This window comes from Bos mutus, chromosome 14, assembly GCF_027580195.1.
Source record: "Bos mutus isolate GX-2022 chromosome 14, NWIPB_WYAK_1.1, whole genome shotgun sequence".
Classification (NCBI taxonomy): Eukaryota; Metazoa; Chordata; class Mammalia; order Artiodactyla; family Bovidae; genus Bos; species Bos mutus.
Window position 1 is genome coordinate 4,775,406 of NC_091630.1, and position 26,746 is coordinate 4,802,151.

A 26,746-nucleotide genomic window follows, 5' to 3' on the forward strand; every position below is an offset into this window, starting at 1 on the left:
GGGTAGGTACCAGCCCCTCCTGCCTAGAAGCCAGCACAAGCCTCTCAGTTCAATCACTCAGTTGTGTCCGAATTCTTTGCGGCCCCGTGAACCACGGCACACCAGGCCTCCCTGTCCATCACCAACTCCCGCAGTTTACTCAAACTCATGTCCATTGAGTCGGTGATGCCATCCAACCATCTCATCTTCTGTTGTCCCCTTCTGCCCTCAATCTTTGACAGCATCAGAGTCTTTTCCAATGAATCAGTTCTCTGTATCAAGTGGCCAAAGTATTGGAGTTTCAGCTTCAGCATCAGTCCTTCCAATGAACACTCAGGACTGATCTCCTTTAGGATGGACTGGTTGGATCTCCTTGCAGTCCAAGGGACTCTTGAGATTCTTCTCCAACACCACAGTTCAAAAGCATCAATTCTTCAGCACCCAGCTTTCTTTATAGTCCAACACTCACATCCATACATAACTACTGGAGAAACCATAGCATTGACTACACGGAACTTTGTTGGTAAAGTATGTCTCTGCTTTTTAATATGCTGTCTAGGTTGGTCATAACTTTTCTTCCAAGGAGCAAGCGTCTTTTAATTTCATGGCTGCAGTCACCATTGGCAGTGATTTTGGAGTCCAAAATAATCAAGTCTGTCACTGTTTCTACTGTTTTCCATGAAGTGATGGGACCAGGTGCCATGATCTTAGTTTTATGAATATTGAGCTTTAAGCCAACTTTTTCACTCTCTCTCACTTTCATCAAGAGGCTCTTTAGTTCTTTTTCACTTTCTGCCATAAGTGTGATGTCATCTACATATCTGAGGTTACTGATATTTCTCCCGGAAATCTTGATTCCAGCTTGTGCTTCTTCCAGCCCAGCATTTCTCATGATGTACTCTGCATACAAGTTAAATAAGCACAAGCCTCTAGACCAGCCTTAACTACCAGGAGACAGATATCAGAAGTAAGAAAACTAAAGTTCCCAAAGCCTGCAGGCTGAGTCCGCACATGCAGGCCAGACACTTTCCTGGGACCAGCTGGCCCCTAACCTTTGGATGACGGGAGGAGAGGACATTGGGGCCACACAGGAGGGCCAGCAGGGACAGTCACTTCTCCAAGGTAGAGAAACATAAAAATGACTCCACTGTTAGAGGGTGTGCACAGACTCTCATATACTTGGGACCCAGTGCAGAAGCAGTGGTTTGAAAGGAGCCTGGGTCAGACCTACATGGAGATCTTGGGAGAGTTTCCTGGAGAGGAAGGAGGCAACTGGAGCTCGCCCTAGGGACTTAGACGCTGGCAGAAGCCATTCTAGGGAGTTCATTTCTACCTCATGGACACTGATGCTGGCACGTGCCCATGTGGAATCTTCCCTCAGTTCTTAAGACTCAGGACCCAGCCCTGCCCCTACCCACCAGCCTACCGTCACCAATACTAGTGGGCAGACACCCGGCCCTGCCCACCAGTGAGCCTGCTCTAGCCTTGAAACCAGCCTCAGAGGCCAGAGGGCTAATCCTAACCCCAGGACAACTGAACCCCCATGGTCTATGAACCCAGCCCACCTACTAACGGTCCAGCACGAGCCCTGGGATGGGTGGGCCTCGGCCTCGCCCACCAGCAGGCCCACCCAAGCTACAGAACACGAGAGGGGTGTCAGGAACCAGTGCTATCCAATATCAGCTCTGGGACTCCACAGGCCCTGCAAGTGGGCCTCAGGATGTGGTTATGCCTATGAAAAGGTTAGCACTAGCCCCAAGTTCACCCACCAGTGGGCAAGAACCAACCTGGAATTTCTTGGAAACTGACCCAGCCCACTGCACTGGTGAGTGAGTATTAGTCCTCTGAGCTTCTGCACCCAGCCACCTCATGACCTGGTCTCAACAACCAATCGTCAGCAGCCTCCACACAAAGCAGGGCCCGGCCACCAGCTGGACCAGGGACTAACCAAGCCTACCAGACTGCTTATAGTAGTCAGCCTGCCATAACAGAAGGACCCTAGCAGCCCACATCGAGGTACCCCTAGAGCATTTACCTCTTGTGACAAGAGGGGAGAAGACTGCTGGGACTCATAGCTGTGTCTTCTACAAGAAGCTACTGCTGGGAAATATAAGCAACCTACCAAATACACAGAAATAAAACATCTAGTCAGGCAACATAAAGTGACAGAGGAACATGTTCCAAATGAAGGAACAAGATAAAACTCCAGAAAAAGAAGTGGAGATAGGCAATCTACCTGGAAAGAATTCAGGATGAATAAGTTTTAAAGATGATCAAAGAACTTGGTAAAGAATGGAATTCTTTAGTGCAGAACTAGAAGTATTTAACAGCAGAGTTAGAAAATACAGATAACAACCAAAGATGAATATAATAACTGAAATGAAAAATACACTAGAAGAAATCAACAGTAGACTAAATAATACAGAGGAATGGATCAGCAACCTGGAAAACAGGGTATTGGAAATCACTGATGCTAAACAGAAAGTTGGACTATAAAGAAAGCTGAGCGTGGAAGAATTGATGCTTTTGAACTGTGGTGCTGGAGAAGACTCTTGAGAGTCCTGATGACTGCAAGGAGATCCAACCAGTCCATCCTAAATGAGATCAGTCCTGGGTGTTCATTGGAAGGACTGATGCTGAAGCTGAAACTCCAGTACTTTGGCCACTTGATGCAAATAAGACCCTGATGCTGGGAAAGATTGAGGGCAGGAGGAGAAGGGGACGACAGAGGATGAGATGGTTGGATGGCATCACCGACTCAATGGACATGAGTTTGAGTAAACTGCGGGAGTTTGTGATGGACAAGGAGGCCTGGCGTGCTGCAGTCCATGGGGTCGCAAAGAGTCGGACACGACTGAGCCACTGAACTGAACTGTACTGAACTGAAGCCCCTTTGCCCAGTCGCAGAATCCACCTCCCGCCCCGCCCCTTCTTGCCCCGCCCACCCTTCTCGCCCCGCCCAGCCTCCCGCCTCGTCCCCTATCGCCCCGCCCCCCATCGTCTCGCCCCGCCTTCAGCGAAGCGCAGCGGGCCGTGCGTCACTTCCGGCCATTTAAAGGCGGGCCCCGCCCCCGGCGCGCCGGCTCGCGCTCGCACCCCGCCCCCGGTCGCGGCCCCCTCATCACGGCCCCGGGCTTGGGGAGGATAGGGGAGGGGAGGGGCGGAGGCCTCAGGTGGGTGGGCGCCGCGCACCTGTAGCTGCCGGGAGCCGGCGACCCCTCGTCCCGCCCTTGGCGGGCGGCGACGGCCGCGGCCGCCCGGGGTCCGGCCCGGCAGGTGGCGGAGCGCGGGGACGCGATGGCGGCGGCCGAGCCCGCGAGCTGCGCGCCGCCCGGGGCCGGCAGTAGCCGGCACGAGAAGAGCCTGGGGCTGCTCACCGCCAAGTTCGTGTCGCTGCTGCAGGAGGCCAAGGACGGCGTTCTGGACCTCAAGGCGGTGAGCGCGGGCCGCGGTCTCAGGAGGAGGAAGGGCGGGCCGCGGGGTGAGGGGCGCGGGGCGTGAGCAGGGGCCGCGCCGCCGACAAAGAGCCGCGGCGCCCGCGTGGCGTTCACCTCAGCGCGCGGGGCCTGGGCCGGGCGCCCTGGGGGTCTCCGCTGGTGCGGACTGGCGGCTATTGTAGGCGATTCCTGTGAGGGCGTCCGTCGGTTGTTGAAAACGCAAGCAGGCAAAACCCGAGTTTGCTACCTCTTCTGAATGAAACAAACAAAACGTGAACTCTTCAGTCCTCCTCTTAAAATAAGAACAGTAAATAAAAGCACCTCTCCCTCTTACACTTCTTGTCACAATCCTGGTGACGAAGAGGGATGTTTGATTTGTGAGTTAATTTGGGATCTGAAGCAAGCAAACAAAACCCGAGTTTGCCACCTCTTCTGGATGAAACAAAAACGAAGTTTGAACTCTTCAGTCCTCCTCTTAATAATAGTAAATTAAAACACCTCTCGCTCTTACACTTCTTTTCATAACCCTGATGACTAAGGCACGTTTGATTTGCGACTTAATTTGGTATCTGATACACATGTATAAAAGTGAGACTTGCCATCACACGACGAGGGGACGTTTTATAACTTCCACCAAAAGAGATGGAAGTGCCGCGTAAACTCTCCGGTTTCCTGAGACCTTGTGCTTGGTCTGTTACTACAGTTTCAGAATTTTCAAACAACAACATGCATCAAAAGCTGTTCTGTTAAACAAAGTGACTTAACCGTTCCAGGCCGGATTTGGAAGGATTCCACAGCGCCGAGGAGCAAGAGAATGTGATCACTTGTATTAAAATTCAGCCAGCACACCCAGTTTAAGAACTAAAGCTTTAAGAACAAATGAAAATTTAATGAGTCAGTAAGCATTGCAGGCCTTTCCTAGGCATTACCCCTGAATCTGGTCTGACACGGGGGATTGGTCCTAGCCCCTAAGGGAGTGCTGGGACAACCCTACCTCCCTTGAAGGCTGCAGTTATCAAGGCTGTACTGAAAGTAGGCTGCAGCGTCTGAGCAGAGAGGGTCTTCTAGTTTTCCCTTACCTGAAACTCAAAAAAAGAGGCCAACTTGATGGCCCCTGCTAGGAGCCCTCCTCTCAGGTTACCCCAGGAGGTGAGGTGTGTCTTGGAATGTCCTCTCCATCTCTTGGATATAATAGGTGTTCAGTAAGTGATTGTTGAGTTATCTGAATTGTTCTACTTTTATACAAAGAAGGCGTGATGCACAAATTTTGCATTTTTGAAAATGATTTCTAGTCTTTTTTTCTGGAAATGTTATTCCTAGAATTTTCCTACACCTTTTGGAAATTCTAGTCCTTTTTTTCCCTGTCCCCTGCCCCCAGCTCTTTCCTCCATACCTCTCTCCCTCCCTAAAAGTGGTTTACAGCATATATAATAGTTATGAACTAAATTGGATTCTGTGTAAAGAATGTCACAGTAAGTTATGAGGTCATCGGTGAAAGCCAGGGATGTTACACAACACAGCTTGCAAACTGCTATTCAGAATCTAGAAATTCAGTTGTATCCTGTGACTTCAGTACAGAATCAGGAAAATTTGGGGTTTTCCAGATGACACTGAGCTCTAAGGGCTGACTGAGGGCTTCTACAACTTGCCTGGAGTAGGATGGAGGTTTGCCCTTGCTTTTCCCTCAGTTCTTTTGTGTTCTTCCTGTTTCGTCTGTGGTCAGATGTTGCTGTCCAGAAGTGAAAAAGGCAGTGAGCGGGAAGTGGAGTTTTAATATTTCATAACAACTTTGTTTCATTCATCCTGAAACTTTCCTAAAAGTTCAAAGGTTTCTGCAGTAACAGTAGGTCTCATTATATTAATGACTTTTTACTTGTAGAGAGCACTTTGAAAAAACAGTATTCTTTTTTTACATATATATGAATGTAAATTTCATTTATTTGCATTTGCTCATATATGTGTAAAATCTTATATTATAAAAATCTTATACTGAAATCTTTCCAATGATGTTTCTTACTGTGCACCATTGTAAAAGATCATAATGACTTTTGATGATACATGTTGAAGATGGATTAACTCTGATAAGTTTCTCTAATTTGAAATTAATTATAAAATCATTTTCTCTTATATTCTTACTTGGGAGTAGTGTATTTCTTACATTCTTAATTGGGGTGGTTTATTTCAACCTTATACACTTGATATTTTTTAAGAGCAATTAATGAAAGATTTCTGTGAATATCATGAATATAAAAAATATTATTTTTACTTGGATGTGTATTTAACCATCACATCCAAGTATCTTCAGTTCAGTTCAGTCACTCAGTTGTGTCTGACTCTTTGCGACCCCATGAATCACAGCACGCCAGGCCTCCCTGTCCATCACCAACTCCCGGAGTTCACTCAGACTCACGTCCATCGAGTCAGTGATGCCATCCAGCCATCTCATCCTCTGTCGTCCCCTTCTCCTCCTGCCCCCAATCCCTCCCAGCATCAGAGTCTTTTCCAATCAGTCAACTCTTCGCATGAGGTGGCCAAAGTACTGGAGTTTCAGCTTCAGCATCATTCCTTCCAAAGAAATCCTAGGGCTGATCTCCTTCAGAATGGACTGGTTGGATCTCCTTGCAGTCCAAGGGACTCTCAAGAGTCTTCTCCAACACCACAGTTCAAAGGCATCAATTCTTCAGCACTCAGCTTTCTTCACAGTCCAACTCTCACATCCATACAGGACCACAGGAAAAACCATAGCCTTAGATATCCATAAAATATCAACACCACGTAGATGCTATTTTTCCCCTAACTTAGGACATATACTACTGAAGAATAACATAATGCTGTATCTTAGAGATAACTTTCTTCTTAGTAATTTAACTAATTGAGGACATAGCTTAACAAAGCAAACACATTCTAATAAAGCTATTCTAGTATAATTTAACCATAAGGAAGGAATGGAAACACTTTTGAAGTAGTTTAAGATGTTTTTATTCAATATGTTCCTCCTACACCCCCACCATATAGCCTCATTTACAACAGTGGGAGTGGGGTAGTTACTGTTTATTCCAGTGAGATGACAAGTTATGTCATGGTCCTCTCCATTTATGTGGTTTGTCAATTTATGCTGTTAGTAGTTGGCATTTATTGGAAGCTTAGTACATGCCAGGCATTTTACATATGCTAACTAATGTTATGTTCCTAACTTTAGAAATTTGGCTGCTGCTGCTGCTAAGTCGCTTCAGTCGTGTCCGACTCTGTGCAGCCCCATAGATGGCAGCCCACCAGGCTCCGCTGTCCCTGGGATTCTCCAGGCAAGAACACTGGAGTGTGTTGCCATTTCCTTCTCCAGTGCATGAAACTGAAAAGTGAAAGTGAAGTCGATCAGTCGTGTCCGACTCCTAGCAACCCCATGGACTGCAGCCTGCCAGGCTCCTCCGTCCAAGGGATTTTCTAGGCAAGAGTACTGGAGTAGGTTGCCATTGCCTTCTCCGAGAAATTTGGGCTAATCATCCCCAATTCACAGATGAGAAAACTGGTATGTTAAGTAACTTGCCTAATGTCACACAGTAGAAAGTGACAGCTGTGACTTGAAACTAGACAATTTTTTCTTATTTTCTGGGCTATACTGCCTTTCAGCACTCTTAAAAAAGTTAATTTCTTATTTAAGGTTTTCATCTCTGTAAGGGCATGGAATCTTTCTTGAAAGAAAGATCAGATCAGTTGGTCAGTCCTGACCAACTCTTTGCAGCCCCATGAATCGCAGCACGGCAGGCCTCCTTCTCCATCACCAACTCCCGGAGTTCACTCAGACTCACGTCCATCGAGTCAGTGATGCCATCCAGCCATCTCATCCTCTGTCGTCCCCTTCTCCTCCTGCCCCCAATCCCTCCCAGCATCAGAGTCTTTTCCGATGAGTCAACTCTTCACATGAGGTGGCCAAACTACTGGAGTTTCAGCTTCAGCATCATTCCTTCCAAAGAAATCCCAGGGCTGATCTCCTTCAGAATGGACTGGTTGGATCTCCTTGCAGTCCAAGGGACTCTCAAGAGTCTTCTCCAACACCACAGTTCAAAAGCATCAATTCTTCTGTGCTCAGCCTTCTTCACAGTCCAACTCTCACATCCATACATGACCACAGGAAAAACCATAGCCTTGACTAGAGGAACCTTTGTTGGCAAAGTAATGTCTCTGCTTTTGAATATGCTATCTAGTTTGGTCATAGCTTTCCTTCCAAGGAGTAAGCGTCTTTTAATTTCATGGCTGCAGTCACCATCTGCAGTGATTTTGGAGCCCAAAAAAAAGAAAGTCTGACACTGTTTCCACTGTTTCCCCGTCTATTTCCCATGAAGTGATGGGACTGGATGCCATGATCTTTGTTTTCTGAATGTTGAGCTTTAAGCCAACTTTTCCACTCTCCACTTTCACTTTCATCAAGAGGCTTTTGAGTTCCTCTTCACTTTCTGCCATAAGGGTGGTGTCATCTGCATATCTGAGGTTATTGATATTTCTCCCAGCAATCTTGATTCCAGCTTGTGTTTCTTCCAGTCCAGCATTTCTCATGATGAACTCTGCATATAAGTTAAACAGGGTGACAGTATACAGCCTTGATGTTACTCCTTTTGCTATTTGGAACCAGTCTGTTGTTCCATGTTCAGTTCTAACTGTTGCTTCCTGACCTGCATACAGATTTCTCAAGAGACAGATCAGGTGGTCTGGTATTCCCATCTCTTTCAGAATTTTCCACAGTTTATTGTGATCCACACAGTCAAAGGCTTTGGCACAGTCAATAAAGCAGAAATAGATGTTTTTCTGGAACTCTCTTGCTTTTTCCGTGATCCAGCGGATGTTGGCAATTTGATCTCTGGTTCCTCTGCCTTTTCTAAAACCAGCTTGAACATCAGGAAGTTCACGGTTCACATATTGCTGAAGCCTGACTGGAGAATTTTGAGCATTATTTTACTATACTTCTACTCATGATAGCAGAGAAAGTATTAATCTCCTGCATTGAAAATGAAAATATTGATGGCATATTCCATGATACTTCATAAATTAAACTAGTCCTGTTTTTCTAGAACTAAGAATTTAAGTAAGTTAGAGTAGTTATGACTGTTGTTAGTTATATGTTGTTGTAAAAATTCCTATTATAACTAGGTTTTCATATTTGCTATTTTGATGCTATATTCAACTTTTTAAAGTATGCTCGATTGCTTATCTTTTTTATTATAATTGTTCAAGTTATCAATTGCCTGAATGATACCTGGATTCATATGATAAAATATTTATGGTATTTCTTATCTCACAGGTCCTTGACTCACACCCATTTATGATTAGCTGATTAATACACATCCTGCAAGAAATACATAATTTAATCTAAGGCCTTAGTTTGTGACATCGAGCAAAGATGTGATGTTACAGAATAAAGCAAGGATTATCCTAGGGAGAGAGATTTAGGTGGAACAGCCAGAACTTTAGTATGTGCTTAAATCTTCACAGGACAATTTCACTTGTGAGTGTATACCTAAAATAATTGAAAACAGTGTCTTGAACATATACCTGTATACTATGTTCATACAGCATAATTCACAATAGCGGAAACGTGGACACAACCCATCCACAAATGAATTAGATAAGCAAAATGTGGTATTATATATGTATAATAGAAGGTTATGCGACCTTAAAATGGAAGGAATTTCTGACACACGCATAGATGAACCTTTAATACTTTCAGTTCAATTCAGTTGCTCAGTCGTGTCTGACTCTTTGTGACCCCATGAATCACAGCACGCCAGGCCTCCCTGTCCATCACCAACTTCGGGAGTTCACGCAAACTCATGTCCATTGAGGCAGTGATGCCATCCAGCCATTTCATCCTTTGTCATCCTCTTCTCCTCCAGCCCCCAGTCCCTCCCAGCATCAGAGTCTTTTCCAATGGGTCAACTCTTCGCATGAGGTGGCCAAAATACTGAAGTTTAAGCTTCAGCATCAGTCCTTCCACAGAACACACAGGACTGATCTCCTTTAGGATGGACTGGTTGGATCTCCTTGTAGTCCAGTGGCCTAGCAAGAGTATTCTCCAACACCACAGTTCAAAAGCATCAATTCTTCGGCACTCAGCTTTCTTCACCGTTCAACTCTCACATCCATACATGACCACTGGAAAAACCTTGACTAGACAGACCTTTGTTGGCAAAGTAATGTCTCTGCTTTTTAAAAAATATGCTATCTAGATTGGTCATAACTTTCTTTTAATACCTTAGATAGTCACAAAAAGACAAATGCTGTATGATTCCATTTATATGAAGTGATCGGAGTAGTCAAGTTCATAGAGACAGAAAGAGTTGTTGTTGCTAGGGGAGGGGAGAATGGGAAGTTGTTGCTTCGTGGGTGTTTTAGGGCTCAGTTGTGCTCCCTCAAAATCTCTATGTAAAAGTCTTCACCCCAGGTACATTAGAATGTGATTGTATTTGGAGACAGGGCCTTCAAAGAGATGATTCCGTTAAAATGAGGCCATTAGAGTGAGTGAAGCCAATCTGACTGGTGTCCCTGTGAGAAGCAGTCTGGACCCACGGGCACCAGGGATGCCCGGACACAGGGAAGCATGGGTGAGGACACGGCGAGGTACAACATCAGCAAGCCAAGGAGAGAGACGTCAGAAGAAATCAAGCCTGCCCACACCTTGATCTTGGACTTCAAGCCTCCGGGACTGTGACAAAATTCTGTGGTATTTTTATTATGCAGCCCTAGCAAACTAGTACTGTGGGTGTAGAGTTTCAGTTGTGTAACGTGAGAAGAACTCTGGAGAACTGGTTGCACAGCAGTGTGAAGGTACTTAAAACTACTAAACTGTACACTTGAAAAAGGGATAAGATGCTAATTTTCAGTTCAGTTCAGTTCATTTGCTCAGTCGTATCCAACTCTGTGACCCCATGAATCGCAGCACGCCAGGCCTCCCTGTCCATCACCAACTCCCGGAGTTTACTCAAACTCATGTCCGTCAAGTTGGTGATGCCATCCAGCCATTTCATCCTCTGTCGTCCCCTTCTCTTCCTGCCCTGAATCCCTCCCAGCATCAGAGTCTTTTCCAATGAGTCAACTCTTCGCATGAGGTGGCCAAACTACTGGAGTTTCATTTCAGCTTTAGCATCAGTCCTTCCAATGAACACCCAGGACTGATCTCCTTTAGGATGGACTGGTTGGACCTCCGTGCAGTCCAAGGCACTCTCAAGAGTCTTCTCCAACACCACAGTTCAAAAGCATCAGTTCTTTGGCACTCAGCTTTCTTCACAGTCCAACTCTCACATCCATACATGACCACTGGAAAAACCATAGCCTTGACTAGATGGACCTTTGTTGGCAAAGTAATGTCTCTACTTTTGAATATGCTGTCTAGGTTGATCATAACTGTCCTTCCAAGGAGCAAGCATCTTTTAATTTCATGGCTGCAGTCACCATCTGCAATGATTTTGGAGCCCAAAAAAAGAAAGTCTGACACTGTTTCCCCATCTATTTCCCATGAAGTAATGGGACCAGATGCCATAATCTTAGTTTTCTGAATGTTGAGCCTGAAGCCAACTTTTTCACTCTCCTCTTTCACTTTCATCAAGAGGCTCTTTAATTCTTCACTTTCTGCCATAAGGGTGGTGTCATCTGCATTTCAGAGGTTATTCCTATTTCTCCCAGCAATCTTGATTCCAGCTTGTGCTTCTTCCAGCCTAGCATTTCTCATGATGTACTCTGCATATAAGTTAAATAAGCAGGGTGACAATATACAGCCTTGACGTACTCCTTTTCCTATTTGGAAACAGTCTGTTGTTCCATGTCTGGTTCTAACTGTTGCTTCTTGACCTGCATATAGGTTTCTCAAGAGGCAGGTCAGGTTGTCTGGTATTCCCATCTCTTTCAGAATTTTCCAGTTTATTGTGATCCACACAGTCAAAGGCTTTGGCATAGTCAGTAAAGCAGAAATAGATGTTTTTCTGGAACTCTCTTGCTTTTTCCATGATCCAGCGGATGTTGGCAATTTGATCTCTGGTTCCTCTGCCTTTTCTAAAACCAGCTTGAACATCTGGAAGTTCACAGTTCACGTATTGCTGAAGCCTGGCTTGGAGAATTTTGAGCATTACTTTACTAGCATGTGAGATGAGTGCGATTGTGCGGTAGTTTGAGCATTCTTTGGCATTGCCTTTCTTTGGGATTGGAATGAAAACTGACTTTTTCCAGTCCTGTGGCCACTGCTGAGTTTTCCAAATTTGCTGGTATACTGAGTGCAGCACTTTCACAGCATCATCTTTCAGGATTTGAAATAGCTCAGCTGGAATTCCATCACCTCCACTAGCTTTGTTCATAGTGATGCTTTCTAAGGCCCACTTGACTTCACATTCCAGGATGTCTGGCTCTAGGTGAGTGATCACACCATCATGATTATCTGGGTCGTGAAGATCTTTTTTGTACAGTTGTTCTGTGTATTCTTTCCACCTCTTCTTAATATCTTCTGCTTCTGTTAGGTCCATATCATTTCTGTCCTTTATCGAGCCCATCTTTGCATGAAATGTTCCCTTGATATCTCTAATTTTCTTGAAGAGATTTCTAGTGTTTTTCATTCTGTTGTTTTGCTCTATTTCTTTGCGTTGATCGCTGCGGAAGGCTTTCTTATCTCTCCTTGCTATTCTTTGGAACTCTACATTCAAATGCTTGTATCTTTCATTGTCTCCTTTGCTTTTCACTTCTCTTCTTTTCACAGCTATTTGTAAGGCCTCCCCAGACAGCCATTTTGCTTTTTTGCATTTCTTTTCTATGGGGATGGTCTTGATCCCTGTCTCCTGTACAGTGTCACGAACCTCATTCCGTAGTTCATCAGGCACTCTATCTATCAGATCTAGGCCCTTAAATCTATTTCTCACTTCCACTGTATAATCATAAGGGATTTGATGTAGGTCATACCTGAATGGCCTAGTGGTTTTCCCTACTTTCTTCAATTTAAGTCTGAATTTGGCAATAAAGAGTTCATGATCTGAGCCACAGTCAGCTCCCAGTCTTGTTTTTGCTGACTGTATAGAGCTCCATCTTCGGCTGGAAAGAATATAATCAATCTGATTTCGGTGTTGACCATCTGGTGATGTCCATGTGTAGAGTCTTCTCTTGTGTTATATTTTACTGCAGTTAAAAAAAAGTAAAACAATAATACAATAATGCAGTACCACTGTATACCTAATGGAATGGCAGAAATCCAAAACACTAACACCACCAAATGCTGGCAAGAACATGGAGCAATAGGAACTTTCATTTCCTGTCAGAGGAAATGCAGAATGTTACAGAAGTTTCTTACCAAACTGAACATACTTTTACCATGCAATCCACTACTTGGTATTTACGCAAAGGAGTGGAAAACTTCTGTTCACAAAGAAATCTGCACATGGATGTTTATAACAGCTTCATTCATAATTGCTAAAACTCGGAAGCATTCAAGATGTCCTTGTGTATGCAAACTAATGAATAAACTGTGGTACATCCAGACAACAGAATAGTATTCAGTGCTAGAAAACAGTGAGTTGTGACCATGAAAAGACATGGAGGAATCCTAAGTGCGTATTACGAAGTGAGAGAAGCCAATCTGAAAGGGCTGCCCTATAAAACTCCTACCATGTAAGGGTCTGGAAAAGACAAAACTATGGAGACAGGAAAAACCCGGGGTTCAGGGAGTGAGATGAATAGGTGGAACACAGAGGACTTTTGGGGCAGTGAGACTCTGGTGTCCTGTACCCAGAGAAGGCACCACACCAACAGGGACCCTAATGTGAGCTGTGGACTTTGGGTCCCTGTGGTGGGTCAGTGTAGGTTCACCAGTTGGGACGTACCATTCTGGTGAGGATGTGGATCGTGGGGGCAGCTCTGCATGTGTGTGGGTAGGGCGTATAGGGGAGACCTCTGTATTTTTTACGTTTTGCCGTGAACCTCAAACTACTCTAAAAAAATATTAAAATGCATATGTAAAACTTCTCTGGATACGTCTATTTGAGGGTCTAATTATTAAGCATCTGTTGAATACAAGATGCATGACCAAATGGGAGAAGGGAGTCCTTAGGAGACTAAAGCTCTACAGCATTAATACACATGGTTCAGTTCAGTTCAGTTCAGTCGCTCAGTCCTGTGCGACTCTTTTCGACCCCATGAATTGCAGCACGCCAGGCCTCCCTGTCCATCACCAACTCCCAGAGTTCACCCAAACTCATGTCCATCGAGTCAGTGATGCCATCCAGCCATCTCATCCTGTGTCGTCCCCTTCTGCTCCTGCCCCCAATCCCTCCCAGCATCAGGGTCTTTTCCAGTGAGCTGTCTTCATATCAGGTGGCCAAAGTATTGAAGTTTCAGCTTCAACATCAGTCCTTCCAGTGAACATTCAGGAGTCCTTTAGAATGGACTGGTTGGATCTCCTTGCAGTCCAAGGGACTCTCAAGAGTCTTCTCCAACACCACAGTTCAAAAGCATCAGTTCTTCGGCACTCAGCTTTCTTTACAGACCAACTCTCACATCCATACGTGACTACTGGAAAAACCATAGCTTTGACTAGACAGAGCTTTGGCAGATTTATTTTTGTGCAGAACTATAGGCTCTACACCCCAACGCTTCAAGAAAGCTGGAGGCCTTGAAAGTGATTATACCAACTTTCTCAGTGTGTAGACCAAAGGTAAAATGCATCCGCATCTCCTGGATCTTTAAAGAAAAAAGAAGAGATTCTAACATCGGACCTGGGAAATCGGTTCTGTAGGGCTAGGGAAGGAGCCTAGGAATTGGTATTTTTAAATAGATACTCCCAGGTGGTTTTGATATATACTGACATCTGAGAACCATGGAATGAACTCTCCTGCCGCCTCTTTTCTGCCTTATTCATGAATCAAAAAGCACTGTTCTGGTAGTAGAAGGAATTAAATGTTGGAACAGAATTGACCATTTAGGAGCTCACTAAGACTGATGATGAGCGGAGAAGGCAATGGCACCCCACTGTAGTACTCTTGCCTGGAAAATCACATGGACGGAGGAGCCTGGTAGGCTCCAGTCCATGGGGTTGCTAAGAGTCGGACACGACTGAGTGACTTCACTTTCACTTTTCACTTTCATGCATTGGAGATGGAAATGGCAACCCACTCCAGTGTTCTTGCCTGGAGAATCCCAGGTACAGAGGAGCCTAGTGGGCTGCTGTCTATGGGGTTGCACAGAGTCGGACACGACTGAAGCGACTTAGCAGCAACAGCAGCAAGACTGATGAGAGCTACCCTTGCGGAAATGTTGGAGGCTACAGATGGAAGAAATTCCTCTTTTATATGCTCTGGAATAGTTGCTTATGTCTGAGTAGCAGCATATTGTAGCCAGGTTTGATCCCTGGGTTGGTTTGCTATGCCCTGGAGGAGGGCATAGCATCGATCCCCTGGAGAGGGAGGGCATCCCACTCCAGTATTCTTGCCTGGAGAATCCTATGGACAGAGGAGCCTGGTGGGTTACAGTCCATGGGGTCACAAAGTCAACTGAAGCGGCTGATCAGGCACACACACATGGCATTTAAATCTTACATTACTAATTTGAAAGTTATTTCTATAATGGAATAAATTAAAAATGTACTTTTACAGTAAAATTTCTTTATATTTTACTTACAGGGGAATAGGAAAATTACAAGATTTAAAGTTTCATATTGTTAAAAAGAACAAGATTGGCATTACTGTAGCTGATCATCATTTGTATTCCAGGGGACTGAGCAGTGAGCGAAATGATGCTCACATGATGCAAGGCCCTCCATCACTGGGGAAGATTCTCTCCTTGACTGGAAACTATGTAGGCACAACTGGAGACATGATAGGTATATTCTCATCTAGGGAAGAGTAAGGAGGATTTAGTTGAGACCCACAGTTAACAGAGATTTCATTAGCAGAGTGCCCAAGTATAGAGCTTTTGCTAATTTTATGCATCATTTTCTTTTTAGAAATATCTTGTTAAATTTTTAAAGGTAGAATTACTGTTGTTCAGTTGCTCAGTTGTGTCCAACTCTTTTGTGGCCCCATAGACTGTAGCCTGCCAGGCTTCTCTGTCCATAGGATTTTTCCAGGCCAAGAATACTGGAGTGGGTTGCCATTTCCTTCTTCAAAAGGTAACTTAACAGGCTAGAAACACACTTTGAATTACTAGCTCACAGGGAAAAAAATAACAGAGAAAGCCTAACAAATCTGTTAAACGGATCAAAAGATAAAATACATGAAAGCATAATACACAGAAAACATCAAATGAGTAATAGTTGAAACCTACTAGTTTCTCCAGGATGTGAATGTATCCAGTTGCTTTCTCCTTAGTAAGGTAGTTAAAAATTCAGGCATCTGTTGTTTACAAGAAAAGCACCAACAAAGGAAAGGAATCAAAAGTTTTTAATTGTGGTATACCAGGCAAAGAGAAATCAGGAGTGAAAGTACTGATTTCCAGAGAAAGTCTACCTTAATATCAGGTGCACCCAATGGCATAAACTGATGGAGATCATAATTCAAAGGTGAATCGTAAAAGTCACTGTTTAAATAGTGCATAGCAACATGGATCACACGTGCAATTGTCTGGACGTGTGTTCTACATTATTATTATTATGATAAATATGTCTTATAAATACATTTCTTTTAGATTTTGCCATTTAAGACTGAATTTCCATAATTATTAGTTCATGGATCTCCCTTTCTGTCTTAAACTTAATATGTTTGTACAAGGGAGGTTTACCTTTTTAAAGTTAGAGTATATCTGTTGAAATAGCATTCAAATAGTAGAAAACTTGGGGAAAATGAATATAGTCTGGAATAAAAACTACCCAGTACACCACTACCCCAAGAGCCACTATTTTCAATTTTCAATGTTTTCCCCAATTTGTCACACCTTTTTATAGCTGAGGTGGTAACTTTTATTTTCTCAAATTGTAAACATAAATTTTGAGAGCCTCAATTTAGAGTTATCATCAAGAACTCACCATTCTTATAGATAGGTATATAAGTTGATTCTAGCTTTTTTCCATTTCATTCAGTAAATATGAGTTAACCAGTGTGCACCCTGGCCCTTTCCTTAGTAGCTTGGAGCTTACAGCTGTGGGGCAGAGGGAGGGAGACGGGACCCTTCTCAGGGCTCAGAGGGGTGTGGCCTCCCTGCTCAGCCCAGGACCCACAGACGGGAGAGCCCCAGAGCTCCAGGGGGCAGTGAGGGGTGAGCCAGCTCCACGGGCCTCAGAGACTCCAGTGCTGTTGTCACATATGAAGTGTGAGCATTTAAGGTCAGGTGGTTCTCCTTAGGGACTTCCCTGGTGGCTTAGACGGTAAAAGCATCTGCCTACAATGCGGGAGACCTGGGTTCCATCCCTGGGTTGGGAAGATCCACTGGAGAAGGAAATGGCAACCCACTCCAGTATTCTTGCCTGGAAAATCCCATGGATGGAGGAGCCTGGCAGGCTACAGTCCATGGGGTCGCAAAGAGTCAGACACGACTGAGTGACTTCACTTCTTCACTTCTGTCTACCATCACTGGCCTGAAATCACAGACATGAAAGAATGTTATTATAGTCAACATAAGCATCTAACAGATGGTTCTCTTCTTAGAGCAGCACCCAGCGCCTCAAGGACCCAGGACCCTCCGTGTGTCCTTCCCCCTCCTCTTCCAGCACCCAGCCCTCCAGCCGTAGTCCTTCTGGGGCCTCCACCTCTACTTCTGCCTTAGGGATGCCGGAGCAGACCTTCCCTTCTGCCTGGAGCAAATGTTTACACACACACACTGCCCCCCACTTCCCTTCTGCCTGGAGCGCATTTTGACACACATACACAAATACACACCGCACCCCACCCCCACCCCGCCCCACCTTGGCCAGTTCTCTAAACCCTGTGGTCTCAGTGTAAATGTTTTCTTAGATGCTGTGATAGATAGAATATGACTCCTGAAAGATACCCATGGCCTAATGCCTGGGACCTGTGACTGTGTTATGTACTTACCCGCTTCAGTTGTGTCTGACTGTTTGACCCCGTGGACTATAGCCACCAGGTTCCTCTGTCCATGGGATTCTCCAGGCAAGAATATGGAGTGGGTTGCCGTTTCTTTTTCCAGGGGATCTTCCAGACCCAGGGATTGAACCCGATTCTCCTGCACTGCAGGCAGACTCTTTACCATCTGAGTCCCCAGGGAAGCCCTGGAGGAGAGAAGCCACTGGCCAAGGAGTGCCGCAGACTGGAAGCCGAGGCAGGGTCTGCGCTAGAGCACCCCGAAGAAGCACAGCCTCGCCGTGACTCGAACTCAGGGGGTCATGTTTGGACTTCTATTTATAGAACTGTACGATAATACATCTGTGTTGGGTTTAGTTCAGTTCAGTCGTGTCCGACTCTTTGCGACCCCTTGAATCGTGGCACGCCAGGCCTCCTTGTCCATCACCAACTCTTGGACTTCACCCACACTCATATCCATCAAGTCGGTGATACCATCCAGCCATCTCATCCTTTGTCCCCTTCTCCTCCTGCCCCCAATCCCTCCCAGCATCAGAGTCTTTTCCAGTGAGTCAACTCTTCCCATGAGGTGGCCAAAGTACTGGAGTTTCAGCTTTAGCATCATTCCTTCCAAAGAAATCCTAGGGCTGATCTCCTTCAGAATGGACTGGTTGGATCTCCTTGCAGTCCAAGGGACTCTCAAGAGTCTTCTCCAACACCACAGTTCAAAAGCATCAGCATTCAGGTTTCTTCACAGTCCCAACTCTCACATCCATACATGACCACTGGAAAAACCATAGCCTTGGCTAGACGGACCTTTGTTGGCAAAGTAATGTCTCTGCTTTTGAATATGCTATCTAGGTTGGTCATAACTTTCCTTCCAAGGAGTAAGCGTCTTTTAATTTCATGGCTGCAGTCACCATCTGCAGTGATTTTGGAGCCCAAAAAAAGAAAGTCTGACACTGTTTCCACTGTTTCCCCGTCTATTTCCCATGAAGTGATGGGACTGGATGCCATGATCTTTGTTTTCTGAATGCTGAGCTTTAAGCCAACTTTTCCACTCTCCACTTTCACTTTCATCAAGAGGCTTTTGAGTTCCTCTTCACTTTCTGCCATAAGGGTGGTGTCATCTGCATATCTGAGGTTATTGATATTTCTCCCGGCAATCTTGATTCCAGCTTGTGTTTCTTCCAGTCCAGCGTTTCTCATGATGTACTCTGCATAGAAGTTAAACAGGGTGATAGTATACAGCCTTGATGTTACTCCTTTTGCTATTTGGAACCAGTCTGTTGTTCCATGTCCAGTTCTAACTGTTGCTTCCTGACCTGCATACAGATTTCTCAAGAGACAGATCAGGTGGTCTGGTATTCCCATCTCTTTCAGAATTTTCCACAGTTTATTGTGATCCACACAGTCAAAGGCTTTGGCATAGTCAATAAAGCAGAAATAGATGTTTTTCTGGAACTCTCTTGCTTTTTCCATGATCCAGCGGATGTTGGCAATGTGATCTCTGGTTCCTCTGCCTTTTCTAAAACCAGCTTGAACATCTGGAAGTTCACGGTTCACGTATTGCTGAAGCCTGGCTTGGAGAATTTTGAGCATTGCTTTACTAGCGTGTGAGATGAGTACAATTGTGCGGTAGTTTGAGCATTCTTTGGCATTGTCATCAGCTTCTAACAAATAGAATGGATGTGATCAAATTTGACTTAGATGAAAAGGCATTCCCAGCAGGGTAGCAAGTGCCAGAGGCTAGAGAAAGAGATGGTACATTTAAGAAGCTATAAATCAAATGACTATTGAATTTAGAGAATGTGGTTGTCATTTAGATATGATTATAGGCCTGAACTAAGGTAGTTCAGTTAAATTCAGTTGCTCAGTCATGTCCGACTCTTTGCGACCCCCTGAACCTCAGCACGCCAGGCCTCCCTGTCCATCACCAATTCCTGGAATTTGTCCAAACTCATGTCCATTGAGTCGGTGATGCCATCCAACCATCTCATCCTCTGTTATCCCCTTTTCCCCCTGCCTTCAGTCTTTCCCAACATCAGGGTCTTTTCAAATGAGTCAGCTCTAGAGGCAGTGGAAATATAAAGAAGTGAAGAAATATTTAGTTGTAGAAGGGACAGAACTTGGATACTGAGTCTAGGCAAAGGATTGCCAAGTAATGGCGTGGTCATCTGAGTGGATGGTGGTCATTTTCACTTAGATGTTACAAAAAGAGAAAAGGAATTTGAAGCAAAGGGAAGTTCAGTTCTAGATATGTGTGAGATGCCTGCAGGCCATCCTTGAGTGAATATTTAGCAACCTGTGGGATTTATGAATCTGGAGCCCAAGAAGAGACCAGGGTTACCAGTTTGATTTGGAAATGATCGGTTTATGAGGTTTAGAGTGGACAGAGGACTAAGTGGAATTCTGCAAAACACAGCCCAGGAGCAGCAAAGAAAAAGGAGACTTGGAAACAGCCCGAGACCGAGTAGGAAATAAACCTGTGAACTGGTGGCAGCAAGGCCAGGGAACAGTGTTTGAGGAAAGAGGGAACCAGAGTCAAGTGCTTCGGAGGATACAAGACTTTGTAGTATCCGTTGGATTTAGCAACAGATGTCCAGGAAACATTTTTGGCATTTAGACATTTTGAATGATTTCTGCTTCTGATAATCTAAACAATGACTAGATCAAAGGATATTAAAAATGCAAAAAACTTTGATGGCTGTTGCCAAACTGCTTTACAAAAAAAATGATGCTTATAGTCTACTAGAAGCATATAATCATGACCAGGAACCCTCACCACATCAGGACCAGCCTAGTGGCTAAAAGGTCAGCCCACCAGGCTCCTCTGTCCATGGGGATTCTCCAGGCAAGAATACTGCAGTGGGTTGCCATGCCTCCTCCAGGGAATCTTCCCGACCCAGGGATCGAACACAGGTCTCCTGCACTGCAGGCACATTCTTTACCGTCTGAGCCACCAGGGAGCCTACGTCCTGACTCTATTTACCATGTTAAGTGGCCTTGGGCAAGTTACTGAGTTTACTTTCTGCTTTTACAAAATTGGTGACAATGGTTGTTATTATACAAATGGCTAAAGGGAGTTCTACGTTTAAAACACTGAAAGTGCCCGGCACATTGTAAGTGCTGTTTCCAAGTAGATAACTGGGTATTCTGATGTTTTCATATTCTGGAGATTTGAAAGGTGATGAATAATAATATCTCTTTTTTTTTTTAGTCAGCTTTATAAAGGTGTGATTTGTTCAGTTCAGTCACTCCGTCGTGTCTGACTCTTTGCTCCCATTCTAAGTGTACGATACAGTGAGTCTGACAAAGGCTTGTACCTGTAACCACCACCACAGCCAAGTGTAGAGCATGTCCATCACCCCAAACAGCTCCCTTTTGCCTTCTCCCAGCCACCCCCCGACCTCCACACCCCGCTGAGGACCATCGCTCTGTTTTCTTTTCCATGGATTAAAACTCAGAGCTTCACGGGAGTGTGCTCATACAGAATGCACTCCAGCTTGAGCTGCTTTCCCTCAGCAGGACATTTTGGAGACTCACGCCTTTTGTTACCTATATTAGTAGTTCATTTCTTTCTGTCCCTGATTGGTATTTCGTTTTGTGGCTGTACTTCACTTTGCTTACCCATTCACCTGCTGCTCCCAAATTTGGGCTTTTATTCAGGTATAAGTCTTTGTATAGAGGTGTATTTTCATTGTTTCAATTTGCATTTCTTTATTCTTTTGTTGACTCTTTAAAAGTTTGAAAACTTTTTTAAGGCTGTGAATTTTGGGGTGTGAAATGTGTCTTTTGTCTGTTTTAATTTGTGGTTTTAATGCTTTCTTATATGTGAGTTTTAATTATTGAAATACTCAAATCTTTATCTTTTCATTTTAATTTCTTCTGTAGATTTGACATTTAGAAGTTTTTGGTGAAGGAAATTTTTGATATTTTGATGCATATACATGTGTGTGTGCGAGACAGATCGCAGTTATTTGGGGGTGGGGGTTAATCAGTCTTCGGAATAGGCTGCCGGTCACAGTTACGAAGGAAACTGACATGGAAATGGAGTGTAACTCAGCCATTGGGCACATGCACTGTAATCCCTTTGAGATTTTTAGGTTCATTTTAAAATCTGACTAATGTATCCTTGAATGTGACAAGTCCAGGTATTCTGAAACCATTGTTTATCCTTTAGATAATAAGATTTTTGTCCATAGCAGGAGTTTTCTGATTAGCTAAGGGTTTATGTCTATTAATAACATTTCTTACAGAAGAACATTTAAACCATTTTGGTTTGAAAAATTTCCAAAATCCATTACGTGTCTGCAGTTTAAAGCTGAAAAGACTGCACTTGGTTTTGGTGTAACTCAGATTAGTCATGATGAACATTATTCTTTGTATCCTTTAGGTGATAACCTAAGGATTATCACCTTAGGTTTTGAGGTGATAACCCCAAAGCTTTTCTAAGTGTGGTGGATTATTGCTGTGTCCAGTGGCCTCAGTGTCGTCTGCTTTGTGAGTTTTTATCCTTCCTATAATCTCTGCCACATCCTTTGATGGTTGTTGCGGTTCCTCACCAGTGTCCTAGATGGTACTTCCAGTTTTCTTGTGCACATTGACATTAAATAGCCCCACCATTAGGAATCATAGAAAAGGAATAAATAGGATCCAAATGAGCGAACTCTTTTTGAGTAGTAAAATATAGTTTTTTGCATCTATTTTTGCTTCTCCACAAGCCCTTTCTTCTACTTCATTGTGCTTGGCTGTGTTCTGAAGTATTAAAGTTGCAGATAAATAAAGATGGTCCTTACATTCCATAATACATTTTTCAAAGGTGGGTGTTTTCTTACTATAAGTGAGAAACTGAATCAATAATAGTCATAATGACTAACACGATGTAATACTTGTGCAAGGCACTCTGCTCAGTGTTTTGGATATACTCATTTAATCTCAACATCTTAACTGCTATCTCACAGCCTAGCCCATGGCCCTGACTTCTTTGCCACTTCTACGGTTCCTAACTTCTAACCATTAGTTCAGTCACTCAGTCATGTCCGACTCTGCAGCCCCATGGACTGCAGCACGCCAGACCTCCCTGTCCATCACCGACTCCCGGAGCTTACTCAAACTCATGTCCATCAAGTTGGTGATGCCATCCAACCATCTCATCCTCTGTCCTCCCCTCTCCTCCCGCCTTCAATCTTTCCCAGCATCAGGATCTTTTCAGATGAGTCAGCTCTTCGCGTCAGGTGGCCAGGGTACTGGAGTTTCAGCTTCAGCATCAGTCCTTCCAATGAACACTCAGGACTGATCTCCTTTAGGATGGACTGGTTGGATCTCCTTGCAGTCCAAGGGACTCTCAAGAGTCTTCTCCAACACCACAGTTCAAAAGCATCAATTCTTTGGCGCTCATCTTACTTTATAGTCCAGCTGTCACATCCATACATGACTAACCATCAGGGTTATAAAAAATGTGCAGACGGAGAGCCGGGTGGTAGAATAGCAGATGCTGCCTAGTTTGGTTCCTGGTATAACAACGTAACATACATGAGAATTTCAAAGCATGCAGCTGGGGACTCGGGCGAGCAGTCTCTAGAACTGAGTCTTAGCAGGCTTTTCCTACTTAAATAGATATTTTATCAACTGTCTTCTTTTTCCTTTTGAGAACTCTTTGGTGACTTGCGTAAGACAGTACAATTAAGCTTCTTTTGAAAAGCTCATGCAGAGTCTGTTCAAACATTTTAAGAATTAGAACAAAGTTAAAGCTTGTGCACTTGAAAATATCATATACAGTAGCAGTTAGTTTGGGGTAGCAAAAGCACCGCAGACTTTTAAGGAGAGATTCCTTCAGGAAAAGGTCACTGATTGAAAACACTTGGATGCTTAGTGCTGGTTCTGGAGGGAGCGGTTTGTATCCTTAAAGTAAGTAAGTTATTTTGTGGTGTTTAATTTCCTTATTGATTTAACAGCTACAGATGCCTTGAAAGCAGAAAAGCAGCCTCCTCCAGGAACTCTGTCCTTTTTGCCCCCACCTTCAGTAATCTCTCTTTTTTCAGTCTCTTATAACACTTCACTTTCCAGAACTGTTTCATTTTTTCAGCCTCATTCTAGAAGGTGGTAGCCATGGTCTCGAAGTCTTGAATATGTTTACAATTTTTTTTCTGGTCATCATTTTTAAATAAATAAATAAATAAATACATGGAAATGAAGATCTTTTGGCTTTTTCAGACCATTTTTATACTCTCAGTGAAACCATCAGTGGTACTTGAATTGCTATTCAGTGCATCTGTATAGCTTGGGAACTTTTGACTGTCCACCACATGTATTTAAAGTCTTTTAAAATGATAGCCCATTTGAAAATATTTTGCCACGAATTTGTTTCATAAATGTATAATTAATGCCAAATTTCATCTGACTGTTCATTAGCCTTCTGAATCTGCTTCCTAAAAAAACAGGGAGAATGATACCTACTTTACAAAGCAGTTGTCAGCATTAAATTAGATAATATCTGTGAACGATCCTATTACACAATTACCCCATTACTGGCTTATAAATGGTTCTTAACTGTGGGTTGAAATCAAACATTTTACATCTCAATTATCTTTAACAGTGTTTGAAATGAGTAATCTTATCATGAGATAAAGCAAAATAACTATCGAATACAGTTGAAAATGAATTTGCTCAGGTTTTTAAAAAATTCTCATTAAAATATTTTATAAGCCGTCTTGACGCATCACTTGAGGTCTTCCTACCTTATTTTCAGGATCCCATCACTTGTGCATGTTTGTGTGCGTGTATGTAGCTAATTGATGTTTTGTAGTGTTCCTGCTGCACGGTTTTGGTTTCTGGATCTGGACCTCCTCGCTGTAATGCTAGTCTCGGAAGCACAGCAGCCAAGACGCTGAGTGCACGCGTGGTAACAATTGTGGTCCTGGAGAGTGAAGTTCCTGCTTTGCAGATGGAGAACCTGAGAGACAGGACGTTTCCGTAGTTACCGTGTTTATGTCAGCCCTTCTGAACGCAGCGTCAGGCTCCATGGGGATAACATCCTTGAGCAAATGAGCTGCAACTAATCCTAACCCAAATAAAGCTAGCCCCCATCTCTCCGACCCGAGTTAGCAGGGGTCTTACTGGAGTCATCTGCTAAAGTGAGGGGGCGGGGCCAGAACGTCCGTGAAGCCCTGTTAGCACTTACTCGTGATCTCTGTCAGCTCTCCGGGTTGTTTGACTTGTCCACCTCTTAAAAGCATCACAAGCTCTTATTTTGTTCAAACTATGGATATCACTTTGTTCACTGGTGGTGAGATTTTTAGAAAAAGATCTCATATTTGGAGGGGAAATCTGTGTCAAAAGGTTCTGTCTATCTGTCTGTTCTGTAAACTCAAGCATCTAGTAGATGCTTCCTTTATGGCTTATGCTCCCCTTACGGGTCAGGTGTTACAATAGTAAATGTAAACTTTCAAAGTAAATTTAATGCATTTGACACATGGGTGTTTATTCAGTGCTACAGGGCAGCATGGGATGAAGCCGCCCCTGTTTTGTTCTCTGCCTGCCCCTGTCAACATCCTGGCATTCTGCAGGGCCTCAGGGACATGCCCAGAAATGCCAGTGGCTGAGCCCAACGGGGCCTTAGTGGGGCCCAGCATTGCTGCTCCAAGGCTTGCCTACCTTGGGCTCTCCTAGACAAGGATCACACTTTCTCCTCTCAGCCACTTCTCTCCTCTCTCTGCTGGAGGAAAAGCACCCAGAAGGAGGTGCCTAACCTCTCACCTTATCTTCCGTCGTACAACCTCTCATCATATCTACTATCATATAACCGTATCTGTTGCCATATAACCGCTCACCATATCTACCGTCGTGTAATGGCTCACCGTATCTACTGTAGTGTAACCTCTCAACATGTCACTGTCATAATTTCTCACTGTATGTACTATCGTGTGACCTCTCACCGTGTCTACCGCCGTGTGACCTCTCACCCTATCTTCTGTCGTGTAACCTCTCACCGTATCTACCGTCGTGTAATCTCTCACCTCATTTACTGTCATGTAACCTTTCACCGCGTCTGCCTCCCTGTAACCTCTCACCACATCTACCGTCCTGCACACGCGCGCTCCTGCAGAGCTCCGGTTGGTAGTGTGCCCTCTTACTGTCTAAGGCTGATTGCCTCCGCTCATCTGGTCACGTCCCCCGCTGCCCACCTTCCACTGTCTCTTTGGTGGCTGTCCCTTCTCTCTCCTGCATCACAAATTATCCCTCTCCTCCCTTGACCAGGTCATTCCTCTCAGCATCCTCACGTGTGGAAATTGTTCCCTTTTTAAAAGGAAAGAGAGATGAAGGAAAGTGGAAACTTCCTGGGGAGGCCCCATAGTTTCCTGCAGCCGCTGCCCCCTTCTGTTCCTCTTCCCAATAAATGTCCTCAGAAGAGCTGTCCACTCCAACTTTCCTTTACTCTTGTCTTAATCTCTCCAAGAAGGCTTTTGACTCTGCTGCTGTCAAAACTGGCTGCAAGGTCACCACGATGTCTCCATAGTCAAATCCAGGGATGCAGGCTCGGTGAACTGGCTCCCCCTGCCAGCAGCCCTTAACACACTCACTGTTTCTTGGCTCTTGGCTTTCAAGACCCCACTCTCCCTGCTTTTCTTACTTCAGTGGCAGCCTGCTCCTCATTCCCTGGATCTTTAACACTGCCAAACCCAAGGGTTGGCCCTCAGACGTCTTCCGTGTCTATGCTCACCTCCTAGGCGAATCCAGTGGGTGCCAGGCTGTGTCCTAAAATGTCTTACTTACTGATGACTCCTGATACTGTACCTCCACTGGGACTTCTCCCTTAACCCACACACTTCTCATATCCAGTGGTCTTGATTTCTCCCCTGGGGTGTCAAAATGGCCAGAGCAGAGTTCCTGATTTCCAGCGCCCCAAACCTGCCCCTCCTGCAGCCTTCCTGTCTCCAGCTGCCTGCGTCAAAAAGGGAAGTCGCTGTCAATTGCTTTCTCAGTATCACCTGCTTACCGTACCTTCAAAACAGATTCCGGATGTCACCATTTCTCAGTCTCCACGGCCATCTCTTGAATGGATTGTCACCGCTGCCTTCTCACTGGTTTCCTTGCTTCCACCAGAGAACCTTTTAAAACATTGAGTCAAGTTCCTGTGTGCTCAGAGCTTTCCAGTGGCTTTCTGTTTCAGTGGGGGGGAAAGCCGGTCTTCACAGTGGCTGCACGAAGGCCCCGTGACATGGCCCCTGCCGCCTTTTCTTCCTTGTCATCTCTGTCTCCCTCTCCCTGTCTCTCCCCTCCCTCCTCCTCTCTCCCTGCCCCACCTCCCGCCCCCCCTCCTGCTACTATTCCACCTGTCCTCCCCCGCACCTCTTCCAG

General features: G+C 44.6%; 1 protein-coding gene across 1 annotated transcript in view; it reads left to right on the top strand.

Moving 5' to 3' along the window:
• Positions 1 to 3,069: 3,069 nt before the first annotated feature.
• E2F5 (E2F transcription factor 5) overlaps positions 3,070 to 26,746 on the top strand; it is a 34,746-nt gene continuing 11,069 nt past the window's right edge. Inside the window, exon 1 of the mRNA XM_070382907.1 lies at positions 3,070 to 3,414. Within this exon, the coding sequence (XP_070239008.1) occupies positions 3,277 to 3,414 (138 nt within the window). The 5' untranslated portion in view covers positions 3,070 to 3,276. The remainder of the gene's footprint in view (positions 3,415 to 26,746) is intronic.